Source organism: Pempheris klunzingeri, chromosome 5, assembly GCF_042242105.1.
Source record: "Pempheris klunzingeri isolate RE-2024b chromosome 5, fPemKlu1.hap1, whole genome shotgun sequence".
NCBI classification, from domain to species: domain Eukaryota; kingdom Metazoa; phylum Chordata; class Actinopteri; order Acropomatiformes; family Pempheridae; genus Pempheris; species Pempheris klunzingeri.
This window is the reverse complement of record NC_092016.1, coordinates 19216610-19234832: the sequence shown is the minus strand read 5'-3', so window position 1 is coordinate 19234832 and position 18223 is coordinate 19216610. Positions and strand designations below refer to the sequence as shown.

General features: G+C 45.3%; 1 protein-coding gene across 2 annotated transcripts in view; it reads right to left on the bottom strand.

Moving 5' to 3' along the window:
* Positions 1 to 18223, bottom strand: part of mob2a (MOB kinase activator 2a) — a 59099-nt gene that overhangs the window by 26690 nt on the left and 14186 nt on the right. Inside the window, exon 1 of one of the 2 annotated variants that reach the window (XM_070830062.1) lies at positions 9084 to 9247. The exons of the other annotated variant lie outside the window; for it this stretch is intronic. Within the exon in view, the coding sequence (XP_070686163.1) occupies positions 9084 to 9121 (38 nt within the window). The 5' untranslated portion in view covers positions 9122 to 9247. Of the gene's footprint in view, positions 1 to 9083; positions 9248 to 18223 lie in introns of those variants that run through there. 2 annotated transcript variants of the gene reach the window in all.

Here is an 18223-nt window from a genome sequence, read left to right as displayed (position 1 = left end):
TTATGGAGTGACGCCATCTCTCCTGGAGGGGGAATGGGAGGGTTGCTAGCGCAGTGTGCACATCTGTCTCCCACACAAAAGACTTCAACAAGAGCAAGGAAAATAAAAAACGACTGCAACTAAAAATCCATCCTGTGTTGGCAGAAATCAGAAGCTCCTGTGATACAAAAGGGTATTTAAGGTTAGGCCTTGTTTGGCCAGCAGCCTCCAAGTTCTGTAAGTGAGCATAATAAATGATGTGAATGTCACCTCAGAACATGCTGGAGTCAGCACTCTGCAGCATCCCTGCTCGCTCTGGAGCAGCCTCTTTGCCTCAGCTACTCTCAGATTAAATATAGTTTCACAAGGCAGGAGTTCAGTGTGTCTGAACATGACGTAGGTGGGATCCAGCTGTGCTCCTGTGATGTGAAATATGACAATCTGTACATAACAGATTTACATTTCTGGAGGCCACATAAACACTTTCCTTGTCCGTTTTTTTTCTTGTCTCCCTCTCCGGTCTATGCTCAGTAACGGCGCTACGTCAGATGGTAGATAATTGAAACAAATGAGGGGGCACAGCTGCCGAAGGCACTGCAGCACAGAGGCAATTACACAGCTATGCAGGAAAGTCTGTGTATGAGTGCATGTTTAAGTTTGAGACGGAGAGCGAATAAGGAAGGCTTACCTACTCAACACCACCTTCTCCATTCAATTAGGCTGCACCAGACCACCCCTCCCCTCTCACTCTCGCCTGGGACAAACTCGATAAACAGGAAGTGAGGCGCCCAGGCACTTCCTGTCTCCCTTCAAATGGGCCTCTTGTTCCCAGAGGCGGCCCAGACAAGCCACGGGCTGCTATTGCAACAACTGCTACAGCCCATTTCCCTGCCACCTTCACAGCCGCTACAAAGCCTCCAGGCCCGTTGTTTTGGTTCTGAATTCTGTCTAACCCTTTTCCTGCCACCTGAGTGAGCCAAACACAATGAAGCCATTATCCACTTGCCAATTGGGCCACCAAGCTGCTATGAGGTTTTCCATGCCTACAGGGCACCTGCTGCCAAACACAGACAACTTTTACTCTGCTATGCTTGCACATAAGGTTTGTCTGATCAGCTCTGATGTGGTGTTTGACATGTAGTGCGTTACAGGGTGTGCTCCGATTCCTTTTTCTGAGTGTCTGAACTTCAGAACCTTCCCTTTCTCTTATACTTAATGATCAAAATCTGAATTAAGTTGTTTGAGTGATAAATGAGCTGCAAAGAGGTCTAGTGTCTTTTTATTTAAGCGTGTGCATGACTGCGTGTGCTGACTGTGTGGATCTAAATGCGGAGGTGAGGTTAGTGCAAGGCCATCTCTTTCTCCTTCTCCTGAGCCAGCAGGACTAGGCTGCTCCTGAAAACACACACAGTCTGTGTTATGCAACTGGCCCCATGTGTGAGGTCTGCCCGCCGCAGTGACTGGAGGGCAGGTGAAAGTAGAGAAGGACGGTCCGTCAAGTTGAGACTGACAGTCCTCTTTTATGTGCACTGTCCCTCCATGACAGTCTGATGTAACACATGTCCTGACAGGATCAAGTAAAGTCAGACACCTCAGGTAGGGTTCATCTGTTCTCCTTTATGATTACGTGTGAAGAGAATAGCAAAAAAAAAGATGGAAAAGAGGAAAAGGCAGATCTATTTCTGGATGCCCAATTTCAGAGAAAAAATTCCTGAGAGGAAATTCTAAAACAAAGATCCAAACCACACAGATTACGTCCAAAATAAAAAAAGTTACTGATGCAAGTTTTTTCTGACCTGTGCTCATCTGTGTGCAGCCATTAGTCTTGACGATGAGTAATGGGAAGAGTCTACTATATGAGTGCAACAACCCCAACTGAATCCCGCTGGTTGATTTTGGACTTCATGCCCCATGAGTTTGGGTGGAGTAGCGCACGGCCATAATTGATTATACAGAATCAAAATTTACTAGATCGATATTTTTCCTTGAGTTCTTTTCTGGAAATAGATTTTCAACAGACCATCAACTTTAAAAATGAACGTCTAGGTGTTATCCGGTCAGAACGACAAAGCAGCTCGATTATACAGTTCAACAGCCACAGGAAATAATGCCATCCAATTCCTCAGGCAACGCTTTTAAAAGATAATGATTTCATGAGATTTCTATCCACTAATCGTAGCTACGCCACCCCAGATCTTCAACTAAGCTTTCCTCAAAGACTGGAGTATTTCAGCTGAGTGACGGGCAGCCACGCATGGAGGGAGTCTGCTGGGCTGACGGGAAGGAGTGTGGGGTTTGTCGGTGGAGAATGGTGTCCTTGTTGAGCTGCTCGCCTTAGCCCTGTGGAAGCAGCCAGGCCTGCCAAAGATAGCCTAATGAGAGACACATGGAAAACAGTATGGCCTGCTCTGCTAATACAACACACACAGTATGATGATACACTCAGAACTATTGTTCCAAGCTGCGCGTTATAAAATCTACCAACTGATCCACTGAGGGCCGACACACACAAGCTTTTGTCATGTGATGGAGCCTGCAGGTCTAAATGTGCCTGCTTTCCAGAAACATGTCAGCAACGATACATCATATAAGAACAGAAACATTCAACATAACAGAAGAAAATTGGATTTTCCGTGCAGTTGTGTATGAAGAGGTGGCGGCCACGACTTAAACCATTTACATTACTATAGGGGGGTGGGGTGGGAGTGGAATGAGGAGTTGACCCAGGATTCAACTCTGACTGTTATGTTGGAGAAGGCCCTGGAAAACTGAGTGAGTGTGTGTGTGTGTGTGTGTGTGTGTGTGTGTGTGTGTGTGAGAATGCATTCACATGCGATAATGTATATATTACAGTGAAGTGATCCTAAAGGTAATTTTCAAGGCCGTCAGCCTTGTGACAGCCAGGTCGGACGACAAAGCCAGGCTTCTTTGTTCAGCAACACTTTAATGGGTGAAAAATCAGAAGAAATTCAAACTCTTTTTAGGCTTCAATGGTTATAAATCATCTCTGTGATCTGAAGGCCACAGCTACAATATTTTCATAATAATGAAAGAGTGTAAGACTACATTTCTTTTTGGCCATTTAAATCCTCACCAGATTAGTTAATGTGTGTCAACACACACGGGGCACAGTAGAGAGCAGATCTCCACCAGCTACGCCTACCTATCACCCAAGTTAAACCAAACTCAGTCTGCAGAGGGCACCACTATAGGTAACAGTATCTGATGAGGGAACAGGCTTAGACACAGCAGGTGTTAACAACGGCTCACTTACATCCAACATGGCTGTGAAGATGAGAGAAACCGTGATTTAATCATGCTGTATCATAACAATATATCAGGTATGGAATTAATCTGCAGATGCTCCAGACCAAACCTTTCTGTCGATGTCAGTTTTTGAGCCATGAAAAAGGCCAAAATGTGGCCCGCTACAGACCAGGTAAAGCTTTTCAGCCTAACCGAATGCCTTTAGCTCTGATTTCAAACTAAAGCATTTTTGATGACCTCTGGCCCCTACCGACCAGCTAGGAGGAGTGAGCAGTCAGCAATCAATGAAGGACAGTCAGTAAAATGGTAGCGCGCGTACCATGAAAGGCTTAGTCGTTACCATAGCAACCTTGGTTCGATTCTGTCATCCCCTCTCTCTCCCCGTATCCTGTCACTCTCTACTGTCACTATATCATAAAGTTGAAAATGCGAAGAAAAAAAAAAATCTTTAAGAAAAAAATCTATTGGGCTGATCAATAAGTATGCAACATTAGCCGTGGACAGATACAGAAACACACACACAAACACACGACCAAACGCATGATCCCCTCCGGGTGCTCCACGTCCATTGCCAAAGAGCCTCTTCTGAGAATACACACAGGAACATTGTATTATTATTAGAATAGTCTGACATTTTCTAACATTGTTGTCGGACGTTATTTGTTACCCATTCCCTCCTGTGTCAGGACTTTGTGCGAAGCCAAGTTAACTGGCTGCTGAGTCCAGCTTCAAACTGAACAGACCACATGAGTGGTAATGATTTTTTCATTCAACTCTCGGCAAGAAAGTGAAATAGCATTTTTCCAAAACTCTGAAACCATTCCTTTAAATAGATCCTAAATCATGTTATAGGTATGTTTCCAATAATCTTCGTTTGTTTATGATAGTACATATGAATCAAAACTAAATTTAACAGAGATAAAGTTCTATTATATTTAGGCAATTCTAGGCTGAATTTGTGGACTCCCAGCTGAGTGTGTCCTGCTTAAATTCACCTAGTAGGCTAGAAAACATCAAGTCTTTGCTCCTGACTGTACAAAAACAATAAAAAGGTGATGAATAAAGGGTCAATTCCAACCTGTTTTACTTTACATCATATGATGACAAACTTTTCAATTCCTCCATTCTCAATAGGATGATCAAAATTAGAGTTGACAGTGTGCTGGCAGGCACTTTCTCCTCCACACAATGCTACTGTTGAAAGCTGAAACACCGGAGCCCCGGGGACGGAGGGCCGGCTGGGGCCGAGGTCATCGAGGACCTGTTTGGATGGGTGTGCCTCCAAAAATACACATCAATCAAGCCATATAACATCACCGCTGCGCTGCCTGATTGGCTGACAGAGGCGCCAGGGGAGAGGAAATGCTAAAAATAGACATGACGGCCCATTTTGGCTTAATAAGCCCATGAGACATCAGAGCGTCGTCCAGGTCCCACCCCTTGACTTGATCAAGACCGGGGGAGAAAAGAACTTAAGTGCTCCTGGCACAAGCCGTGCCTTAACACGGCTTCTGTGTGTTTTTCACCAAGGCCTACAGTATATAACACATGTGCAGTCTCACAGATACATGAAAACACACACAAACGGCAGGCTGTTATTCATACTAAGAGTAGCAGTGAAGTGTAAACAAAGTTCTGAATCACAGCGAGGCCTAATCTAACCCAGCTGTGCTGTGTGTGTGTGTGTCTGTGTTAAAGCTACAATTTTACCCTCACCATCAAAACGCTCCTTAGAGAACCAGAAAGTTATATTTAGACTTTATACAGCAGTTAAGGCAGGCTCAGGCTGGCTAACCCCAGAACCACAAGAGAGAGGTAGCAGATCCTTTCTGCTCCGACTGCCAGAGAGCCTAAATCATCTACTCTTTCTCTCAAGCACAATAACCAGCTATATGAGTGCCAGTAAATCAGTCAGATTTTAAAGCCAACAGCACCAAACAGTTCCAGGTCTATCCTAGGGGAAGAAAATAGAAAGTAAATTCAGGTGGAAACAAGCAGAAAAAAGAGCAAAGTCTGTGAGGGCAATGCTCTGCAAACAGCAAAAACAGAATAAAGGGAAAGAACAAATCCCTGCCTGCTTGTAAAGGAACACAGTGTCCGAATAAACAGTGCTGCACAGCCAAAGGGGCACACAGGAGGATCAGAGGAAACATCGGGCAAGCCTGACTGACTGACTGACTTCTGGCCTCATGCCATTTTATTCCAACTAGTCTTAACCTAACCTCCTAACAAACCCTGTAACCTGCGAGATCTAACACTTGGTCAACCACATAAGGCTGACTATGAGCCATTGCTGTCCCCTCTGTCCCATTACTCCCACCCTCCTCCTCCCTCATCCCACAAGTCAAGATACACTGTGTGTCTGACTACAGCAGAATCTGTGCCTGCTACAGCAGCACTGTCCTCAAATGTCTCCTACAAAACCGCAGCAGCATAACAGTGAGGTGAATGGGAAGGAGAGGGAGGGGGGAGGAGATGGATGATACATGGAAGAAGTTAATGAATGTCTGGAAAGCCAAGTTCGATGTCAACAACAATCATCAACAACAACAGTAAAGACCAAGGAGGAAGGTCAAGAAGGAAAAAAAAAAAAAGAAAGAAAAAGAGTAAAAGTGACTTGTTTAAGTACCGATAGAAGAAGCAGTCGCAGCACACCAGGACCCCCATCCAGCCGGCAGTGAAGCAGAGCCGGGGTGACGAGGCTCCGACCCACAGCACCCTTCCTCCCTCTCACCTCCCTGTCTCCGCTCGTCTCTCGTAAACTCGGCTACAGGTGCAGCAGCACCAGCATAGCACCTTGTGCGATCACACAGCCACTGAGACGGCCTCTGACGTTCAGGCAGTCAGTCACGCAGGATGCACAGACGGACGGACGGACGCGTGCACGCCGTTCAGCTTTCAGCCGAACAAACGCGGAGATACACTTTGAAAACAAAAACCACCATTCACAAAACCAGACGCTTCTCTGAGCATGTTTCCCTTTCTCTCTCTCCTTTCCAACTACTGCAACTGCCTGCCTCACTTTCACACTCTCGCTCGCTCGCTCCCTCCCTCTACCTCTCCCTCTCTTTCTCGTTCACTTGCTGGCTCCTACTTGAAAGGCGGGAAGATTAGCTTGGCAAACAGAGTCCCATAAACAAACTGCTGACTGCTGGGCAGCACAGGGTGGACTGCAGGAGGGAGAGGGAGAGAGGGGGAGAGAGAGAGAGGGAGAGAGGGGGAGAGAGAGAGAGAGGGGGGGGGGTGCAATCCCTGGGAGGCAGCAATCTCAGCCATCTGTATACATCCTAAACAAGGGCTTAACATCCTATCTCCACCCATCGCTCACACAACCCAAACACGCGCTCTGTTTGCTAAATCTGAGTTGGACTCTAATCCTGTCAAACCTCAGTTAATCGGTGCGCCAAGCTGACTGCCTCATCATGCTTTTGCACATGAAGTGTAATGTTACAACAGCAGACGGCTAATTGTCAACTCTTGAGTCAACACTGAGGACGGACGAAACGCGCCAATGAACATGCATCACAGGACATACGCTGTTTCGCGTACTTATGTAACTGCCGTGACTCTTCATTCACACAAATTGATGCAGAGGTACGGGATGGGAGGGGCTAGCGCGGAGACAAGCCCCCAGGAAGCGAGCCAATCACTGCAGAGTAGTGTTGTTATGGTGTGGGCAAATAAGGTGAAGGGCACAGAGTGAATCGTGGGCCTCGTTACTGCCCTTTCTCTCTCTCCTCTGCATCTTTCAATAAGAGCAATCGCTTTCATTCGTCCTCTGTAATTCACTTGCTTCTATTACAGCGGCGGAATCGCACACGAAGACTGCAGTGGTCCGTGATGCTGTAATGCAGACGAAGGCTGCAGTCAGCGCTGGACCCGGCAGTCGCCAGCACAAGGATGAAACGTCCGTGACGAAGGCAGCCGATGCTCAATGTCAAAAAGGCCAACTGTTCAGAAGAAAACAAACCACCGCAGCCTGCCAAGAAAAGACTGAGAGACGACAGAGGCAGAGGCGACAGTCACCTTCAGAGGATGGAAGTTATACATCAACTGTAGGATGGATGTGCTCTTATTCTGTCACCGACTTATCAAAGAGCTGGGATGGATTTAGGGGCTGGGAGATATTTTCACCCAGACCTGCTGGACACACCGCAGGACAACACTGCACGCCCACCCCTCTGCTGCTTCCCTCTCTCCTCCTGTTCTTTCTGAGATAAAAGATGACAAAGACAAACTGCAGCAGCCCGGCGGAGCACTTCTACATCCCATTACGTCATCCCTCCTCCTCCTCCTCCTCCTCCTCCTCCTCCCTGGAGGCCCGTCACCAGGAGCTGCAGCTAACAGGCCTCCGCTTACGCTGTTTAATTACCTCATCCCTCTCACCTGCTTGCAGATGTGAATACACGCCTGCAACGTAGTACACATGACACCATCTCTCACACAGTGATCGCAGAGGGGGATAGTGACACACACACACACACTTTTCTTGCACACACTTCCTAAGTGAAAACAGAAGGGGGAGAAGAGGGAGGAGGGGGTATACGGGGATAACATCGTTCTCGCTTTTTGAGCCATTTGATGAAGTATGTGTTTGGCACTCATTAGCTCCCTTTGTGTTTCAGTACCTAAAAGTCAGGATGTGGGTTGTGTGTGTCAAGCAAAGCGGAAGGCCGTTTGCCCGATTATAAAGCGAGGAGGAAAAGGAGTGCCAATGGAAAAGTGTAAGAAGTTTAACTGCTATTAAATCATCTGCCACTTTGAACAATATGAGCAAGTTCTTGTGGGTCTTATGTGTTCATTTGTGTGCGTGTTTCCTCAAATGTTATCATAAAATCCAGACAAACAATAAAAGCGAGACATCCGCTGTAACGATGATGGGCTCATGTCGAGAGAGCTGGGAGACTTGGCAGGCGGATGGCAGAGAGAAAGATTTTTTTTTTTGTAAACTTGTGACTTGGGGAGATAACACAATGATGAGAGAGAGAGAGGGAGAGAGAGAGAGAGAGAGGGGCTGAATCACTGTGCAGGGGAAAGACCAGGCTCGTGACCGGGTTTGAAAATGCCAGGATATGAATAGAGGCCGTTGCAATCATGTCAAGGGAAAGTGGGTTAGGGGGAAAAGAGGCAGAACGCATAGTGCTCATCATTCACACTGCTGCACACACACACACACACACACAAACACATACAAAGTTGCTAGGTGATGGGATGGCAAGAAGGGGGTATTTCTGCAGAAGGGAAAGGAGAGAGGTCGCTTTACTCTTTTCCTAAATGCGGGGAGAGGAAACAAAAGACAGAGAGCCCACTCCCCTTAAAGCGAGACAGACAGGTTCCTCCCGATCAAGCCTAAGTGAGTGAACACGTGGACGGCACATTGGTGAAAGGAGCTGAAATCAGATCATCATCTGATTAGATTATTAATGGCTGTTCAGCATTTAGCTTGCATTGACAAGCAGCAGCATGCTGTATTTTTTTTGCCATTACAACTAACTGCATGCTCAAGTTTGACATCACATTCAGCCTCACAAGTCCCACATATGACCACAATGAAGAACTACTTTCCAATGATGCCAATGCAGCTGCTCTGGGAGCTTACTGATGCTTGTGTTGCAATAAAAACACAAGTCTCCTCGAGCAGTGCAATAAAGAGACCGAAAAGTCACCGTGAGCACCGCTGTAAGCCTCCGTGGAAATATCACACACACAAAGTGAGCTGGTTTATGAGCTCAGCGTACAACAAAACGTGCCCCCCCCCCTCCAGCCTCCCTCCTCTTCCTCCTCCTCCTCCTCTCCACATGGATAACACATTAATAAGTTACCTCTGCGCCTCTTACCTATTTAGCGTATAGGACCCGTTCCGTTTAAACCTCATCCTGGACGACAGGAAGCGGATGAAGAAATCCAGAATTGACGGCGTTTCAGGGTTTTTGTCGCACCTCGAAAGAAACAAACCCCACCGTGTGTCTCCGCAGAGCGAAACAACCGCGGAACAATACGGAGTTGCTCTTTGCAGTCCTCTCTCACTCCTCCAACACCTTTCTCTTTCCGTCCTTTCTTCCCAGACCTCCTCCTCCTCCTCCTCCTCCTCTGGTCCCCCCCTCGGTGTAGTTTCCGCGGGGCAGAGTTAACGAGTCTTCAGGCTGCAGGCGTTTCGATTAAAGCGGAGAGGGCTCGTAGCGGTGACATACGTGTGGTCCGGTAAGTTAGAAGAAAGGAATAAAAAAAATAAAATCTAGTGATATTAACACGGAGTCTGGTGGAGGCTGAGTCTGCTTTGTGTCCACAGCCTCGCTGACGCAAATCGCGTTTTTACTCCCCCCCCCACCAAAAAAAGAAAAACACCCAGATGAAACTTGAACCTTTTCTTTCCACATCTACATCCTGACCTCCGGCTCGGTTCGGCGACATAAAACCGAACAAAAGCGACGCCCAAATACAAAAAATATCCAAGACAAACGCAGAAGCTTAATAAGAAAATGGTTATCGATGAGAGTCAGCTTCCTTCTCCCCATTCACGGTCCTGAGGAGGCTCTCGTGTTTCATGAGCGTTTCCTATCTGAGCAGCTAAATATACACACACACATACACACACACACACACACACACACATATATATATATATATATTTCCTCCAAATGCTGAACACAAACCAGACTCCTGCGTCCCAACACAGCTCTTGTCAGCGCCTGAAGGGTGAGACAGACTTAAGGCTAAGAATAGGGCTGAGGATCCATTAAAGCCATTTAAATCCAAAGTAGCCCTTGTAGGTGTATGTGTGTGTCTTTCTGATGGACACACTCACTTTACAGCTATTTAACATGTTTGAACTCCAGGAGCAGAGTCAGGGCTTTAATTGATTATTAGTACATATCAATCGATCATGTGGTTTAATACAGGAAAAAATTTGTTTTTTTTTTTAATTATGATTTTGATGATTATAAATAGCCGCACAGGTGGTTGTAATGATGACAAAATAGGAGGTCTACCTTGTTAAACTGCCACCCGCTGCACCAGCGAACTCTTGACCTCACACCAGGTGCTGCTGTGAGGACAATGACCAAGGGACCAAAAACAATGAATAATCAGAATTGCTGGTGAGTAATATTCACGCTATGCAGCATTTTCATAGCATTTCCTCTGTGACAAACACGCCGAGAACTGACAATGAAGCGAGTTGCAGGAATGTTAAAAAGTGGGGGAAATGACATGCAGACACGGAGGTGACACAGGAATTACTTTACAGCGTGTGATCTGTGTCGCTGCACCCAGCCGTCTACCTCCAGCAAGCCTCAAGTGTGAATGCATGGCCTCAGGGAGGCAAGACAGCAGAGGTTAGTCAAAGACTTGTTTGGATTTGTAATGGATAATATAAAAAAAAGTCGGTGCAGTTGAGTCGGAGAAGAGAAAAGATGGATGGATGGAGAGAAAGGGAATATGGTGAGCAGAGAGCCAGACCGCAAAGACTGAAAAATGGAAAGACCAGATGTGCTTTTTCTTACAGCCAGTTGTGGAAGTGTTGGGAAGGGGAGGAGGACAACCCAAACTGGATTCAAGGCACCCCTGAAAATTAAGTCTACAGAACTTAATGAAGTGACTTGAAGACAAAAAACTAAACTATTTTACACTGAAAGCGTCAGAAACTACAAATAATCCCCATTATAATAAGAGAAGAGATTAATTAAAGGTGATCTAAGAGCAAACGTCCAGTTCAAAGAATGCTGCACACAAAAAAAACCCTCTAATGATAAAATAAAATGTCTCATTAACTTTTGTGTGTTTCGGTTTCGAGGGATTATAGCAGGAAGAAGTACAAAATGATGAATCCAGGCAAGCGGTAAGTTTAAGAGCATTCAGGGTTATTCAGCATTACATCATGGGAGTGCGGTGCAGTGTCTGCATGTGTGTATGTGTGTGTGCGATTTCTTTACTCCCACAAAAGCACTCAGGGTTGGTTTCAATGGCTCCAAGCTCGTTTATTACAGTAGGAGCAGCCTGGCACCAGAACTGCTGATCAATCGCACCACTGCTGCTGCCGTCGCTGCCTCTGCTGCTCAGTCAGTCACTGCAGAGTTACACAACAGCCACTGGGAGGATGAGGAGGAGGAGGAGGAGGAGGAGGATTGGAGCAGGCTATGGGATGAAGAGGGTTAACAGAAGATGAGAAGAATCTGGAGGGACAGCAAAGACTTGGGAGAATGGTGGAAGAAAAAGAAGGTGCAGACTGCTTCAGACCACAGAGGCACAATTAGCCTGAGCTTTATTGATGCAGTTCAAAACAACACCCCCCCCCCTCCTCTTTCTTCCTCCTATTCAGTCTCAATCCATTCTTCCTTCCTGCACTTATTCATCGCCTGCACCTCAACAGCCCTTGATTTTATTGCTCTATTCGCAGCCCCTTCATTAAGCTAATTTGAGCTTTCTTGCTTCTTTCGCAATCCTTATTTCTATTCAATCCTCTCGTCCATGCATCCCTCCCTCGCATCATGAGTCCCCCTTTCTCCCCCTTCTGTCCACCCAGCTCAGTCCCCCCTGCATTCCTCTTCGTGTTGTGTAAGAATGATGTGAACTTTGAGTGTGTGCCCATGGCATGCTAATGGCCTTAAAAGAAGCCGGTCGATGCGTGACGCCACCTCTTTTTCATCTGAAGAGGAAGCTGCAGATTTTCTGTGAAGAAGTTAATATTCGGGATAAAATATAATATTCATAAACTCTTCTTTTCTGTGTCTGGTTCCCAAGTGACAGGGAAGCTTCCAGAAAAATCTCTGGCTGTGTTGTGGCTGTGGAATAGCCCTGGCTCCTCCACAGGCTTTCCATGAATACACTGCATGGAGTCAAACGCTGGACCGCAGTGCACACACACTGTCTCTCTCTACTGTGGCTCCAGTGACTTGAGTGCATGCATGAGAGGGGAGCTGTGTCGCTGGATGTGCCAAGCTTCCCAGCACAGAGGTGATACTGACAGAAAGCACACACACTCAACGCTTCCTGCTGTCACGCCGAGAGGAGATGAATCTTGCAAAACCGCCAACATGTGTGTTGCGCAATTTAATGTACGTATGGTTTTGCTGCCAAGTACCAAGAACGTACTGTTTCTCTCACACGTACACTATAAATATGTTTCAGCACACACAAACAAACACACACTGAGCACAGTTAGAGGCGTGTGTGCTGGGGCCAGGCCAAGAGGAGCAGTATGAAAGGGCCTATATATACGACCAGGCTGGGCGACGCCAGGAGTCGGTCAGTGTGTCTGTGTGTCCGTCTTTCACATATAGCCTGGCCTATAGTGAAGGGACGCCAATATAACTCTCTTTTTATAGTTACCTCAGTGGGTCTGTCCATTTAGTCGCCCTTCCGTCTGTTCACGGCCATCTATCAGCACAAAGCTGGGGTGATATGATATACTGTATATAAAGTCTGATAGGGTTCTCTCAGTACACAGAAGCTCATGAGAGTTAAGTGTGAAATAATGGTCTCGGTGACAGCGGTGTTAACATTTTCTCAAATGTCTCCTGAATGCCCCCAAAGGCAAATGTTATGTCTGGGTATTTCTGGGCTTTGCACCCAATTACTATTATCTTTTTATATCTAGACAGCTTTGGTTTCAATTCAAATTCCAGGAAATGAAATGCAACCTTACCCGTGCACTGATCACCGCTCAGGTATTTTGAGAATGTGAAGCTCAGCTCCAGCTTTGGAAAAACCATCTAAAAACAAAGTACCACTTTTTTGTTCCCACTTTCCATTATTATTTAGCTTCCTCAAGAATCTAACAGGACACTATACAGTGTCATTAAATTAAAAATGCCACATATTCACTAAAGTCAGCCTATAAAATCTGACTATTTGCTGGTTTTCGTAGCCGTCTGTGATTGTAAAATGAATATCTGTAGGTTTTCAAGAGGTCATCCTGGACATTTAATAAAGCCAACGATTAATTGAAAAATAATTACATTAACTGATAATGAAAACAATCCTTGTGGTTTTTTTTCTCAGAATTTGCATTTAAGGAGCCTGGAGGGGTTTACATTCTACATTAAACATTAAAAACAAAGTGGGTATTTTATGGGGTGATTAGTCATCAAAATAAAAGAATAAGTTAAGGAGCTCAGTATTTTCCCCACTATAGTTACATTCCTAGCAGCATGGAGGAGACTTTGAAACACTGTTCATGTGTCTAAATTTGGATTTTTTTCTTGTGTAATTCTGATTGGTTTTGACTTCACCTCATGAAACAATCAAATTTAACCTGCCCTCCTTAAAAGAGAAAGAAGTTCATTGTTTGAGCAGCTCACCTCTCTGCACATCCATCCTGTGACAGGGAGTCATGATGGACACGGCTTTGTTTTAAGGGACCACGTGTCAAAAGGAAGATGAAGCACTGATTTGGAGAACTGCCGAGGTTGGTGGATCCATGATGCCACCTACTGTTAACCAGAAATAACGCACCACAATGAGGAGAGAGCACTCTCTGTGCTCTGCTTAGTGAGCTGTGGTGGGGCTGAGGAGCAGTGATGAGAGAGCGGCAGCAGGTGGACCTGCAGGCAGAGGTGTGGGCAGTCACTGATGTCCTGTTGACTGGTATGCAGTCTGGTATTGCTGGCATGTGAAAAAAGGCATTGCGCCGGCAGGAGGAAGGGAGGAGGTGAGGATAGAAGATTAAAAAAAAATAAGACAGACAAGGGATGGAAGGAGAGGAAGAACAGCGCGGGTGCCTCATTGATGTCTGGTATTGCTGGTATGTGACAGACATTGATGGCATGTAATGAAGATGCCTGCAGTGGTATAGTAACGAGGGAGAGTTGGATCTTTTGTGGATAAAATTTAAAAGTATAAGAACACAATTAAAAGCTTCTGGACTTTTTCCTCAATACTTGATTTCACATTTGTAGAAAACCTTTAAGTGCTTCTTTAACATTAAATGACAGCAGCGTGCAGCCACCAAATAATCAAATCATGATTTGAATATCCAAAGATTCAGCCTTGAGTTTTGAAAATAAGCAAATTACCCCATAACCTTTGCTTGAAAATGTTAAAAAAAAAAAAAAGCTAGTGGCTCAGCACCGAGGAGAACAGAAATATTGATCTCGGAGTCTGCCTCTGGCTGGTGGTGGACTGGTATTGCTGGTATAATACTGCTGCAGTTTGATACGGTCATGTGATACTGGACTGGAAAGAGCCGACAGAGCCCGGTGCACACTGGGAAGGCCTGCGAGCCATGATTATGCAACAACAAGATCTGATTTCATGCTCATTGGATTTCTCTCTCTCTGTCTCCTTCTCTCTCTCTCTCTCTCATTCTTCCTCTCTCCTCTTTTATCGGCATTTCTTTTTATGCCACCACTGACCATCTCTTTTCTCTCTTTTGAATTGTCTCGTCGCTCACTGAACACACACACACACACACAGCGGTTTATACACCACCCCCTCATGGGGAACTCACACGGCCTCCTAAAATCAATATGATTGACCAAACAAAATTACAGAAGTGCTGACAGGTAAGCATTTTTTACCAAGAGGCACCGTCCTGCTTACTGGACAACTGTGTGAGCTGGACATGTGCTGCCCTCTTGTGGTAAAAAGACACAACATCCAAATTCTGTTTCCAGCAACGTATCGAGTCAAGCAACTATTATTTAGATGTTCAACAAACAGATGACTGGGTGCCTTTGAGATGTAGAACACAGAGCTGTGGCTTACTTCCTAACAAAGGCTGTAATATTACCAGCCCAGAGACGGATGAAAGAGTGAAAAAAGAGCCTGGCGATCAGGTCAAACCAGAACAGGTTGGGAGACATGACGCTAAGGCAGAGAGGTGCAGAGGATCAGGCAGCCACAAGGAAACTGACCATGGAGAAAAGAAACACAGGTCCTTGTTATGAAGCTTTCCTCTTTCACTGCCATCAAGTTCAAGGACATTTCAATGACGATTTCAAACTGTGGCCAAATGCAGATCTCCATTAGAGGTTACAATTGTATTAAAAGATTTGGTGTTACTAATATTCTCAGCAGTTTTATGATTTTTATAAAGAAGTAGTTTCAACTGGCAATCAGCAAATGACCTTGAAGATGCAGACAGACTGGATGAAAGAGAGTAACTGAGTAAAGATATTCTATTATTTAAAAGAACTAAATTCAAAATGCTAGTGACCCAAGTGATATAATTTAAGTTGAATGCAACTAAGCCAGCCAAGAAAAGCAAAGCAATGAATCCCAATCACAGTCACTGCGACCAAAAAGTCCTAAAAAGGAGCTTTCTGCAGTCATATCCACAAATGACAGGTGCAGAAAAAACACCTTTTAGATTAATGCCTCTGCTATTTGTACAGCAGCGTTAACAGGACCTTTCCTGACGTGCATTACCAAACACTGAGCTGTGAGCTGAGCCTGAGAGCAGCAGGCTCAGAATGACTTAGACCCAAATATAAAAGATAGGAAAATGAGTACAGACATCCCTTTTAATGTATTCAAATCTGCAGACTCGTGGTTGTGTGAAAACACCACAGAAAGCATTCGTTGAGCACATGGAGCATGACCCATTAGCGTGAGCTAAAAAAGGGCTTGTCCAGGTAGCTAATCACCGCAGTAGAAAAAAAAGTTTTGTACTTCCATACGCACATGCTCGGACACACACACACACACACAGAGCTGAAGCGTGCACTACACAGCTGCCAGCATTTATGTAACAGCTGGTATGTGCAGTGGTGTGTGCGTGTGTGTGTGTGTGTGAGAGACAAAGTACATTATCCAGTCTCTATGTGGCCTTTGAAGAGTCCAGTGACCTCTAACCACCTCTGACCACAGCTGCACCTCTCAGCTGTCAGAGATGCACTTCAGGTAGATAACTCTAATATACCAGCTCCAGTGAAGGCCTCACTCCAATATGAAGCAAGAGGAAGTTATATGGCAAGGTCAGCTGCTCCTGGCAAATTCAGAGGAGCAGAATGAAGAATTTATGAGTGTTAATAAAGTTTCTGGGATACATAGGATGAGGCAAGTGTTGCAATGAAAGTATTAAAAGGAAAAAAAAAAAATCCACCTTAGAGCAGCTTTGGAGATGTTTTGTACATTTCCAAACCCTTTTTCTTATTTGTCGATCACTTCCAAAAACTATGACAACACATTTATAACATCACATCTATTTTCCCAGAGGCCACTTCACTACACTGTCGAATGAATAAATAGAAAACATGGCAGAGCACACAAAGGCTCATTAACCGTATTCAGTTATGCAGTGCAGCTGCACAGAGCCAGAGTGGTTATCGCTGACAGAGGATGGGACACGTCGACTAGCGAGATGAAGGAGCCCGAAAGGCCGAGAAAGACACGTGCGGTTAGAGACGCAGCTCACGTTGCTGCTTTCTGACAAACCGAGCGAGGTGAGAGACGCCCAGCTGGAGCCTGCATAAGGAAAGCAGCGCTTCCTGTGTTTGTGCATCTCACTGTTTGCTTTCCCTTCAGCGCAACGACTGATGAAGACTTCCTGCGAGCTCCTGCTCCAGACTCCCCGGCCTGGTGGAGAGGCAGAACAATGAGGAGGAAAGGAGAGCATGTTACAGTAAAGGGTGGGGCAGACAGGGAGATAAAGGAATAACACATTTACACGCGCACCCACACATGACGAGGCCATATGCAAACAGAGGCAAGGATACAGGTGAACATGAGGACACACGCCCAGGCCACACAGGTCACCATGCAGCCAGAGCACACATAACTCTATCACCAAACATGAAAAAAGTGCAACCAAAAAAAGCCTTTTGACCTGCCAAATGTTACCCTCCTTCATTCAGGAAGTGTCAGACTGAACCAAACTTCCCTTAAAAAAACAAACACAATGCAACAAGGCTAAAATTTCCTACACATGAAAGAGTCACAACCACCTCACAAGGCTGCATGAACTCCACAGTGATTATATGAGAAAAAGTCCCATCTTCGTGCACTGTATTTCTGCCCCTTCCCCTCCTCTCCTGCCCTGAGCAGCACATGAACTCACCAGAGCGGACCACAACCCCTGACCTACTGTTCCTCTATGAGAGGAAACGGATGTGGGGAATGTCTCTGACTCGCTCTCCGTCTCCCTCACTCGCACACAAAACAAACGTTCACAGGAACACGGTTGAGGACAGAAACAGCTTACAGGGCGGATATCCAGCGCACCAGTTTGTTCACATATAGCCTCATCCAGAGCCATAGATAGACCTTTACTATTTCTATGCACCACTCCTGTCAAATGCTGTCCTGAATCTGATGATTAAAAGGGGCATTCCACCTGTCTTGACTTGGGTTTTGAGAATCTAACATCATAACAGAAAGCCTGTGTTGCTAGAAGGGGCATAGTTTTCAAAAGATATGGGCTTTTATTAGCTGGTCCAATGAAAGATGCAATTGAGTTGCATTATGGGAAATGAAGGATCCAGCAGTTTTAGAGCTTGATGCTGCTTACTGGGAACTATACCCTGGGAAAACTCGACCATTGGTGCATCAATTTCAACCAATATTTTTTTTATGACTCCCCAAATTGGAAGTGCAATACTAAGTTGCTGGAGTTCTCCTTTGAGAGCTGGTGTGTCAGTGAAACCTCACATTTTCATTGTAAACTGGCAGAGATGGACATCAAGGGGAAAAAAACAAAACATTGTCATCATTTCTGTGCTTTCTTTTTCTATGACACATCTTGCTTTAGGATGTGTTTCTGCCCATTTGTTTCTCATTTAATCAATTAGTCCTTTTGTCCATAAAATGTCACATAATAGTGACAAATGCCCAATGTGATCTATTCAAATAGCTTCTTGTGTTTGATAAATGGTCCAACAACTAAAGACACTCTGTTTACTATCAGATATTGCCAAGAAAGCTGCAAAAACACACAACTGTGAAGCCAAAAGGTGACTAAAGTGATTATCAAAACAGTTGCAGATTAAAATACACATCTCAAATATTCAAATGAAGTTCCTCTCAGCATTTAATGTCCCCG